The sequence below is a fragment of the Manis pentadactyla genome, chromosome 1 (genome assembly GCF_030020395.1).
Source record: "Manis pentadactyla isolate mManPen7 chromosome 1, mManPen7.hap1, whole genome shotgun sequence".
Lineage (NCBI taxonomy): Eukaryota > Metazoa > Chordata > Mammalia > Pholidota > Manidae > Manis > Manis pentadactyla.
This window is the reverse complement of record NC_080019.1, coordinates 34,920,106-34,932,288: the sequence shown is the minus strand read 5'-3', so window position 1 is coordinate 34,932,288 and position 12,183 is coordinate 34,920,106. Positions and strand designations below refer to the sequence as shown.

At 35.6% G+C, this 12,183-nt stretch overlaps 1 protein-coding gene across 1 annotated transcript in view; it reads left to right on the top strand.

Annotated features, from left to right (window-relative positions):
• Positions 1–11,797, top strand: part of FSTL5 (follistatin like 5) — an 856,022-nt gene extending 844,225 nt beyond the window's left edge. The window contains exon 16 of the mRNA XM_036892294.2: positions 9,312–11,797. Within this exon, the coding sequence (XP_036748189.2) occupies positions 9,312–10,014 (703 nt within the window). The 3' untranslated portion in view covers positions 10,015–11,797. The remainder of the gene's footprint in view (positions 1–9,311) is intronic.
• Positions 11,798–12,183: the final 386 nt, after the last annotated feature.

Here is a 12,183-nt window from a genome sequence, read left to right as displayed (position 1 = left end):
CTCAAGAGAAAACAACAGTTGAGCCACTACCTTATATGGTAGATTATTATAATGGTCTCCAGTGAATCCAGTAACAATGTCTTTGAATAGTCTTTTCCCATAATGACGGTAGGTTTGACATGTCATTTCTTTAAGTAAGCAAAGACCTGAAATTTAGAGCTTTCCCTGTTTGAATGCTGCATTTATTTTGTGAGGAAGGCTTGTGCAGCATCGGGAGAACAGAGAACTACCTGGAGAAAGAGAAGCCCACCCATCCCACGCTTCCTTGCTGAGCTCAGCCACCAAGCAGCCCACCAACTGAATGAAGCCACATGAGTAGGCACATTACTGAGAAAGTGATTCAGTAGAATTTGGTGGATCATACCACAGACTCCTATGAATGACTGTAAGGCAGCAGAGTAAGTGCACACATGAGCAACATGAATAAAATGAATATAATTTAAAATGTCATGCTGAAAGAAAAAAAGCAAGGCAACATGAGATACATGTCACGTTGTTATTTATGTGAATGAAATATGCAAACAGCAAAACAAAACCCTACCCTCTTCCTTGCTCTTAACATACCCAAGAACACACATACAGTATTAAAAAAAATGTAAAAAGAGAGAAAAACAAATAAAACAAATCCAGATACATTTCTAAACATGTGTTACAAACACAGCTTGTTAAGCAATAATTATTCATGCAGCTTTAGTCTCCTCCAGAGAAAACGTAAAAAGTAATGGGAAATAATAATGTAACAACTAGTGTTAATCGTGTGCATTTAACTTTTACTGCATGATTTCCATCTTAGTTCCTCGAATTGATCAAAATACCATGGAGTGGGTGGCTTACACAACAAAACATGGTTTTCCACTGCTCTAGGGGTTGGAAAGTTAGAGATCAGGGTGTTGGCTCAGGCCCTGGGCAGAACCCTACACCAGTCTGCAGACAGCTGGCTGCCTGCTTGCTGTGTCTTTCCAAGGAGAGCTCATGCCCCTGTGTCTCTTCTTACCACATTCTAGAGGGCTCCAGCCTCATGGCCAATTTCCTCCCAAAGACCTCACCTCCAAATAACAGCACATTGGAGTTAGGGCCTCTACACATGAATTAGAGGGAAGGGGGCATGATTCAGTCATAGCATTCCACCCTTGACCCTTCAAAATTCATGCCCTACTCACATACAACATGTACTCATTCTATCACAATAGCCCCAAAGGTCTTGTTCCAGAATCAACTCTAGTCTAAACTCCAAAGCCTCACCTAAATATCATCTAAAGTACATTTGGGGAAGACTAATTCCTCTGAGATAAAATTCCTCTCTAGCTGTGCATCTGTGAAAACAAGTAAATTACTGCTTCTAAAATATAACGATGGGGCAGGTGTAGGACAGCTAGACATTCCATTCCAAAATGGAGAAAGAAGTGGTGACGAGTCCCAAGCAAGTCTAAAACTTAGCAAGGCGAACTCCATGAGATCTTAAGGCTTGAAAATAATCCTCTTTCCGGATGCTCTGATTTTCAGACCCACTGGGAAGGTGTCCATCTCCATACTTCTGCTGGGTGGGGGTTGCAGCCCCAAGGCTGCTGTGGCCTTGCCCTGAAGGCGCCAGGTGATATCCCATCCCTGTTCAAACTGAGGAGGTAGCCCTGATGACTTCTGAAGCAAATCTTTATATTCTGGCTCCTTTTTTACTTAAGAATTTCTTCTTCAGTTAATTTTTCTTTCCACATTTTACTATAACCATCAGAAGGAAGCAAGGTACTCTTGAAACACTTTCTTTCAAATCTTGTCAGGTGAATATCCAATTTTGTCATTCCCCAATTCTACTTTTCACAGAACACTGGAACTCTTAACACAAATTAACCAGGTTTTTTGCTACTTTGTAACAGTTCCCAATAACCCGCTCTTGATTACTATCAGAGACCTTAGCAGAACAGCATTTACCATCCATGTTTCTATATTCTGTTCATGATTGTTAATACGTTCCCTAAGTTGGAGGTTTTTTTTCATATAGTCCTCCTCTTTTATTTCTAAAATCTTATCAGGATTGCCTTTAGCAGCCCCTTCACAAATATTCAGTACACAGCAATTATTATTAATATTTTACCAAATAACTTAAAGTAAGGGACATTTTCTAAAACTTTACCAGAAGTAGGAAAATGCTGCCTAAAGAAGCATTCATTTTAGGTAAAAAATTGATACTGTTCCTTCTTTCAACTTGTAAAGTTAATACAATTTTGGTCAATTTTCAAATGATCCCAATTAGAAACCAAATGTATATGCCACAATGCTCACTCTACATAGCTTCATATGTTCACTAGAATTGAGTTTTTCAGACTCCTTGGCCAAGGAAATCTGTGACTTCTATTTTGCATTTTTAACCCCAGGTGCACCCTTCTACCTTCTCCACCTTGCTTTCTGTCCCAGAAGGCTGGCTGCCACGGCTTCTGCTTAGTTCGGCCAATGAGAAGCCTGACTGGAGATAACATGAAGAAGAATAAAACGAGTTTATAATCCTCACCCCCACCAGCTCCCCAACTACTTGTCTGTTGATTTGTAGGATATCAGCTGTTTCTTTAAATTAAAGGTCACATCTCCTTGCAGAACACACTTCTCCGCAGAGCTCCTTTCTTCCAGGACTCAGCAGGGACAGCAGCCTTGCTGGTACTCTCCGCATGTTACTCACTACCCCTTGTGATCAATTTTCGTTTCTTCGTGAAAACTACCTATATTGAACCTTCCATAATTTATTCTAATTGGAATTTGTTTTTCCTTCTGGGATCCAGACTAATACAAACTCTCTCTTCAAGTGAAAGCCGGGCATGACAGCACACTGTAAAACAGCTGGAACAGGGACAGGGCTGCACCCACCCTTTATCCCAACTTCGAAGAGGTTCCCTAAATACTCTTTGAAAATTAGGACATAAGATTATAAGCACTTGCTTGACTATAATTACTTTAAGGACAGGGGACATTTATTTCCTCTTCACTTCCTTCCTTCTCCAAACTAAGGTTTTTCAACATATTCTAAACAGAGTAGTTGGTAAATGATTATTGAATTTGGGCACATAGTATCTAAAACCAAACTCAGACCAAACCTGGTTCCTCATGGAACCATTTTTTCACTCATAATTTGTTTCTAGCAGGTCTACCATGGGTACTTTGGTAATGTGGTTTGATTTATTAATAGATTTTAGTTTGCTCATGCTTTTATTTTACCTTCATTTTCTATTTCTGACTCTGGAGAAATATTTATTTCTGAAAAATGAATTATTCCTCATTCTTTGAATTACTAACTCTTTACCGGCTATGGCAACTTCGATCCATTTGCCAGCTTCTGCATGAAACACACCCTGATCAGAAAAATGGCTAAGACGAGGGAGGCTGCTGTTTTCAGATTTTCATGTTTTTCCAAAACCAAGTTGGGAAAGCAACCAATCTTTTAAAATGCCCTCTTAAGGCATAGTTGTCAGTTTTTTCCTGAGCACTTTAGCTCTTCAAAAAGAGGTGGAGAACTTTGGTATTTGAAATATGATCTGTAGTATATATGGTGTGCAAAGAATTCCTAATAAATCTTTTTTTCTGTATGTCCTGGTTATGACTAGAAGTGCTAGACCTTTGGACACTGTATTAATTTTGTCAAGCAATTAGCCTGGATATACTGTAATGAAATTATGCACTTATGTTTCAATTTTCCCTAGAAACAGGAAAATTCCTATCCATCAGAACAATAGAAAACAGAGACAGAAGTAAAACAGGGACTTTGGTATTCAGAAACACATTCAGTTTATATTTTTAACAAAGAAAAGAACATTCAAAAAAATGAAAGTGGGAGAAGGAATGTAGCAAACATCTTTAATATAGATTTTCTATGATATACTCACAAAAGGTAAGAGGGCATCCCGTGGTTCATTTGAGTTTTTTTAAAACTGTATTTTGAAAACAGAAAACTTCAAAGTACTATCATTTCTCAAACACATCTAAGCATTAAGACTATTCAGACTGTCCTTGCTCTAGTTATAAATCTTTACTAAATGTGTCAAATTCTATTTCTCTGTGCTTCTCTTCTCCCGAATATGAATGTGACCACTGTTTATGAACAGGTATGTTTTACTGATCTATTTATGTGGAGTCCAGATAAAATCTAAATCCTCTGGCACTTGAGTAAGAGCAGCATTCAATCTTTTCTTACAAGGGTCAGTCTGGGATAACAGAAAACAGCTAAATATAAAGGAATTCAGAAACTAGTGAATGATGGCTCATGTCAGATTTGTGTCCGGCATCCATGAGAACTGTGTGCCAGCTGTGACACACTAGATGTCATCTCGACAGCATGTTGTGTGCGTGTGGGTGTGATATATTAATTACATGGAGAGAAAGTTGTAATTTTAGTTTTTTATCTGTTAAGTACTTCTTACATTCCAAATGGAAAACAGGATACTTATACTCTGATTAGAAAAACAAGATGTTGATAATCCTGCCCACTATTATTTATGAAGTACTAATTACTTGATTCTGTTTTGGATATAGATTTTCACAAGTAAAATCCCAATACAACTAATTCTTAGGGCTGTTCCAGAATTTTATTTCAAAGAACAGGGTTTTTACAATGGAGAAATCAGAAAAGTGTGAGAAAATGCTTTTGTTTTAGATGTGGGTTGCAGCAATGTTTCTATCACAGGATAGAGGGTCTGACTAATTCAGTGATCAAATACAGCACTCTCCACTTACTACTCCCCATTTGCATCCATTGATATACATGAAAAGAAATGTTTTAAAATCTGAGGAGGTGCATGCAGATAATCGGGTTTGAGGAAAGAGATCATCTAGGAATTGAGAGGAGGCATCAAGCACTCTTCCAGCTTCTAGTACAGGGATTGATCCTCTGGCTAAATATTAAAAGTCAGCAATAAGGAGAACTGTTTAGATGAGAATCTGTGAGGACTTTGAGGAGAGCTGTTCTATAATAAGACTCAGAATACAAAACAATTGTCATTCTGCAAATCTTATGAGGCTCTTTCACTCCAAGCTTTGGGGTGTCTGTTCTTGGCACTAACCTTGAGATTCCTTCTGGAGCGTTTCAGGTGAATGACTTGAAAGCAGAACATGAGCAGAGTAACACGGCAGATGCTGTGGAGTGAGAGTGACTGGAAAGTGGTGTTGCGAGATTGTGTGCCCAGATGCATCTGGGGACTATCTGAAGGAGAGATATGGGGAATTCATTCATTACTCAAGTTCAAGAAATGTAGCCTTATCTTGTGGGATGTAGAGGTGTTCATGGTGTTTGACCATCTTCTCTCTAAATAACTGTTCTTTTCCCATCCTGGCAAGGTTCTTGAATCACCATTACCTAGACTCAAACTGCAACCCTCCATGCTCCAAGATATTTAGGTCCTAGAGTTAGTCACACATTTTCTGTTTCTTTTAGTGAAAACTCTTAAGTAAGACAGGTTTCTCAAATCCTATCACCTGTGCAAAGCTCAGATTCACCCAGCACACCATGGCCTGCTGCTCCATGACCTCAGTAAGAACTGAGGCAGCCCCCTGAAGAAGATGGAGTGAGCTAGACTGCCTTCATTGCTAGCAATGTGAGAGATCTGGTGATTGGGTAAGGTGTAGACTGGTCATAGAACCTATTGATACAAGTGAAAATGAGAATAAAAACATGAATTTCTATTATCAATGTGATCTGTGTTGCATTTGCAAATGGAAAAAAAAATATCACCATATTCGAGTAACACTATGTGCTGATTTTGAACATTGTGGGAATACTGACTACAGAAAAATTGATCATTTGTTTATGTTTTGCCTATCCATGAATCTGTTATCCTATAGGAGACATCTTCTTTGATTAATAATGGGAAAATGATACTACTTCAAGTACAAAGCATCAAGAGTGGATAGTTCTATTTATTGAGAATGTACTACTTGCCTGGTAATAAACATACATTTACTGTCATCCTTGAAGCAGGGTGGTACTTTTATTCTCTTCCTGCTGATGAGGAAATTGCAACTTGTGAATGTCAAGGACTTTATGTAAGGTCATATATCCATTATATTGAAACACTGTATCATGAAACTAAACCTTGACTGAAAACCCTTACTCCATCCAAAACAAGTTCTCTGTGTATGAATCATCAGATCTCACCTTAAAGTAGAAAAGCATGGAAGCTGAACCTTTTAATAAACTTTATGATGAACTAGATTTAGCAAACATTCATAAAATAAAAAAATTCTGGGAAGAAAAATTTTTCTTTAACTCTCCTCACCAAATGTAACAAACCCACACAATGCTGTGCTAAGAGGACACGCCTTCCTAGCTGCATGAATATCCTTATAAAAGAAGTGATTTCAAGAGTAAGTTTTAACTCATTTCTTACAGTCTGAACTTCCTTTACACATTCTGACAAATATTAGACAAACTATGTTACACCTAGCACTGTGCAAGATTTTATTATACTAAGCAGGCATGAAAGTTGAGAGCCTCGTAAATATTAATCACAGACTAATGAACAGTGGGAGACTTCTGAATATCAATCTGTACTAGGGGAAATTTTAAATTAGAGACACCACTTCCTACCAATAAATCAGTAGTGAAAAACTGATGGCATTTTCATGCATCTGCTTATGTAGCTAGATCTCTGGTCCTAAAGGAACATACAGTGTGGATGCCAAAATAGATGTAATTTTATCACCCCACATTGAGCTTTTGCATTTTTAACCAGACCCTTTTTAAAAATTGTAATTACCTCCAAAAGAGGCAGGATTTTATCATGGAAAACTTGAATGCATTCTTTAGTATCAGAGCTGAAATAGTTCAAGAGTAGTTACAACTTGTCTCATTCTTCCTCATTAGCATTCAAAAACCATTGCCCAAAGGGACTAGAAGACTCAAGTTTAAGAGGCAATCTGAAATGCCAAAACTTGATTAGCTTACTGCTTTTATTAAAAGTGCATATATACTGCTTTTGCCTCTGAGCACAGTACAATGCATAACAGAAAAAAAGAAGAATGTCTTTCAGAATACTTAATAATTTCATAATATCAGACATAATCGTACATCTACACACTTACATATCCTAAATGATTATCCATTAATGGGAAAGCACATCTTTATGACAGTTGAACTTCATTATTTATCAAAACACCTATGAGAGTAGATAGTGATATTTAGAATTTTATATTTTTGATGCTGACACACAAAAACAATGGGACTCAGTTTTCAGTTTGTTTTTTAAAAATTATTTGATATTCAGATAGTATTTAAAGCCTGCACTAGGTATTAATACTTTAATGCAAACATTTAGAAGTGATTATTAACTATATGAATGTTCCTTCATACCACTGTAATCAAGACTAAAATGTTATCCTGAATAGGTAAGGACACAAATACAGTTATTAAGGAAATAGGAAAAGAGAAAGATCTAGGAAATAAGCCAGAAATGGTGGACATCATTCTGAAACATACCAGAAAGATTATTTTCAAAATGATTACTTTATTCCACCTCAAGTGTATATAGAAAAGTAGTATTTATTAAATTAGTACTAGTATAGCAGAATGCTATAATTAAGCATTAACCAGTAACATTTTTTTACTATATCACCTAAAATTTCTAGATGCATTGAAAACAGAGAGAGTTGTTTTGCAGTATATTCCCAATACCTGGTATTTAATAGTTATTCAATAAGTATTTAAGAAATCTTTTTAAAGGACTAGCTATACATTGTAGTATTTCTTTTGTATATAAGAATTTGTATTCTCTCCATTGACAACAAATAGTTTTCTCAAATGTTCAAATATAGCTAAAGTTACAGTATGGTTTCCCAACTATACATAATATAATGACATAGAAACAGTTACAATTTTATAACTATTTCAGTAAAGTATTTGTGCTTATACATTCCCTGCCTTTCACAGTTAAAACACAAGACTGACTGTTTGAGAATATCTTATTTTTTCTGTGAGTTTATATATTTGTGCTTGCCATATACTTACACTTGAAATTTTAAGGAGCTATTACCCTGAATGCATCATGTTTCTGTATTATGTGTAGAAATGGTCATTTTTTTACATAAATAAAACCATAAGAATTAGCATACTGAAAATGAATTGCACAGGTGATGAAACATAATTGGTGATCTTTAGAGTTTTCATTTGTTTTGTTCTGTCTTAACACAGAAGAAAATCATTTACTTACTTTTCTCATTTGTTAACATAAAATTGTAATAATATATCTCATTTATTTTTATAGAGCTTTTGGAAATATTAGGAGGTATTTTAATTAGCAATATTAACAAATCAAAAAAATCCTTCATAATTCTATTGGTCAAAGTCCATTTTATATCTAATTTTGTATAGTAGTTTTAATCTCATTTAATTTTACTTAACTTATTTCTGCTAGGAAACCACTGGTGCTATAGGTCAGGGTTTCAAAATATATTTACACTTGTCACAGGGACTTCTGACAATTGCCAGATAGTATTCAGGACAAATGCTTTCAAAAGCACTGAAGTAATTAAAGGGGCCTCCAAAACAACTTTTTAAAAAATTACTTTTAAATTGACATTAATGGAAAAATGCCATAAATCTACAAAGTTCATCATTGTTCAGTATAAGATAACCAATACAATTCAGGTGTATCACTAAAAACGATAACAAAATAAGCATGACAAGGTTGAAAAATGTAACATATTTAAAATTTACAGTAGGCGTTAATATCATAAAGGTAGTTAAATATGGTTATTCTAAGATGTAATAAATAAAAGTCTAATAATTCCATACTAAAAAAAATATGCATCTATTAAAGTGGTCCTGTGAGACATATTAAAATGAAAAAGATGTGCCAAATTATCTAACTAGTTATGAGTATCAGACTTATTTGATAGTTGTAAGACTGTATCAGAAGTAAATGAACTGAGTGACAGAGATCTATATTCAAGCCTTTTATTCTTGCAGGCTTTAGCAGCAGTAAACCAAGCTTATTCAATATCAGAAGGTTTAGAGACATCCAAAACAATATTTATATTTTTACCCTCTATGGTAGAAGTAAAATTTGTTGTTCCAATTAATTAGATGTATTGCTTTTAATTTTAATTACTTTGCTTTCTACAGTATGAAGTTATAACATTTGGCTGTAAAGGAGAAATGACCTAGTGAAAGGAGGGCAGTACAACTTGAAGTTTAATTCTAACATGATTGTGACGTGAATTGTTGCATGGCCTGACAGTCAGTGCCTTGACCTGCGATGGTCCTTTCCACCTGTTCACAGTGCATTTTGTATGGGAACCATCTATAGCTTACTATCTAACTTTGGCTTTTATATTTTCAGGTTTGGATTTATTCTTCATAAAGATGAAGCTGCACTACAAAAAATCGATCTTGAAACCATGTCGTACATCAAGACAATTAATTTGAAGGACTCTAAGTGCGTTCCTCAATCGTTGGCGTATACACACTTGGGAGGGTACTATTTTATTGGCTGCAAACCTGACAGCACTGGGGCTGTTCCACCACAGCTCATGGTGGACAGTGTGACTGACTCAGTCATTGGATTCAATGGTGATGTGACAGGGACTCCATATGTCTCTCCAGATGGGCACTATCTTGTCAGCATTAATGATGTGAAAGGTCTCGTAAGGGTCCAGTACATTACCATCCGAGGAGAAGTACAGGAGGCTTTTGATATTCACACAAACCTGCACATTTCTGATCTGGCATTTCAGCCATCCTTTACTGAAGCTCACCAGTACAACATCTATGGCAGCTCAAGCACACAGACAGATGTGCTCTTTGTGGAACTCTCCTCCGGGAAGGTTAAAATGATAAAGAGCCTCAAGGAACCACTGAAGGCAGAAGAATGGCCTTGGAACCAGAAGAACAGGCAGATCCAGAACAGTGGCCTGTTTGGTCAGTACCTGATGACCCCTTCCAAGGACTCTCTCTTTATACTAGACGGACGACTCAATAAGTTAAACTGTGAGATCACTGAAGTTGAGAAAGGAAATACAGTCATTTGGGTTGGAGATGCCTAGGGGACCTATTAGATAATTATCGAAGAGTTTTTCACTACATTGCACTGAATCCATTGTTTAAATTTACAGCTTAACTTTTCAATTTATATCCTAGTCAAGCATAAGTTATTGGTTGGCCCAATTAAAACAGTTTTTTTGGCAGAGAAATACACAATTAGTAATACCAGTTGATTAGAAGTATTTAACACAATATTTGTTGAGAAGCTACATTAATCACAAGAATCAAATCTACAATTATGGTTTAAGCCAATAAAAGAGGAACTTAAAAACTTAAAAAATACCTGCAGGGAGTTTCAGATGATTTTAAGCACCATTTCATTTTAGGGGTAGTTTATTCTGTCCTCTGTCCTCTGGTATGTTTAAGCCAGAAATAATAGGTGTTGTGGGACCTTAAAATTCTTATTTAAAATATTCTGTCCCATCCACTGTTTGTAATCTTTTGTGCCTTTAAGGGAATGTCACAAGAGGAGAAGGAATGCTAACTGCTGCATACAGAACACCTTCATGACTATAAATCTCTTGCCATTAAAAGAGAAAAGTTAAACATCTTATACACCAAATCCTGCCTTCAGTTATTTGTTTAACAGTCAGTGAAATATCATTTGAAGGCATAAATTGGCCTTAGGTTGTAGACAGGTGGCATACTCTATGTGACACTGACTGTATAATCTGCAGCATGCGACGGAAAATGGGGAGGAAGGGAGGAAACAATGATGGTGAAAAATTTTGCAAAATGTTCTCTTCTCATTCTGTTTTCAGTCACTAGAACACATTGTATTTTTAAAGAAAGTTTGTCTGAGATGTCAATTGCTTACAAATGTTTATTATTTGCAGAATAGATTTTTTTCTTTTCATGTAGCCCAGTGTTGCACCAGAGGGAAATTTCTGTTCTAAAAAGGAAGCATCATTTGTGTCTGCCTAGAGTAAACTACATATAGGTTTAACACCAAAGAGAAAATACTGGCTAGAATATTGAGTACTAGTGGTTTAGGATAATTAGTAATAGAAATTGGGAATCAGGTGATAGCTTCATGATGGTGAGCAAAGACTTCTCTATTGCTTACCCATCAAATAACTTCATTCCTTACTAACTTTCCTAAATGACTTCTGTTCAACTCCTATATAATCTTTAAATGACCCTCTTACTAATTGTCTGGTATAATTGGAGACCTAACTAATCATCTTATTTGAGACAGTGCATAGAAATAAGAATTACTGATTTTTTTTTTTTAGGGCAAAGAAAAGGCCAGTAGATGTGGATTAAAACTAGAAAGTTGGTTTACTGAAATAAGCAGATAATTATCCAGTTTTAAGTAATAGTTTACATGTTTTGGGAATCCTTTTACTTATTTTTATTTTATTGCTATTAAAAATGCTGATGGGCTGTTGAAATGATCTCCATTTACTGAAGGTAATCCAATAAGGTCTTTTTTAACACAAATTTTACTCAAGTTTAAATTGTATAAAACTGCTTAGAAACAAATTTTATAGTGTGGAATATCTTAAGTGTATATAGCCTCCTGAGCTGTGTGATACAGTAGCTTAAGGAAACATTATGGAAAGTAGTTCAATAAACAACAAAAAAATCAGCTTATGTTTCTACTTATCTGCTTTCCTTTTTAGCACTTTTCTTCCTTGTGAACATGAACCATATAGAGTGTCTGTGACCTAATAATTTAATGTGAGTCTGTCTCATATCTCCTTCTTTGGTAGCTTATACCATGTGGATGCTTTGTCTGTAGACTTTGCTTGATTAAAGGAGAATAAACCTCTTACATTTTAACCCTTGAGATTTCAGTCATTGTTTTAATGTGCACACCAATGTGTTGTTTCTCCTCCCAGTATGGCAGACATAGGCAGTTATTCTACACTATTTTGAAGGTGATGGGATGATGTAGAAAGCAAGTTAAGTGAGATCAATCAAAAAACAATTTAGTTTGTTTTTTATATCAAATCCAAGTTGCTATATCCCTTTGTATTTCAAGATACCTTTAAAGCAAGGCGTTTATCCTTTTTAAGGTGTCTATTTCTTTAGAATTCCTTCTAGTGTATTAAAAGAATGAGTTATCAGAATGGAGTTTCAAAAGTAGGCTCAAAGCAAAAACCTTTTCTTTCCACATCTTCACACTATTAACCACACAAATATTGAGCTACATTTTTTAGCATTGC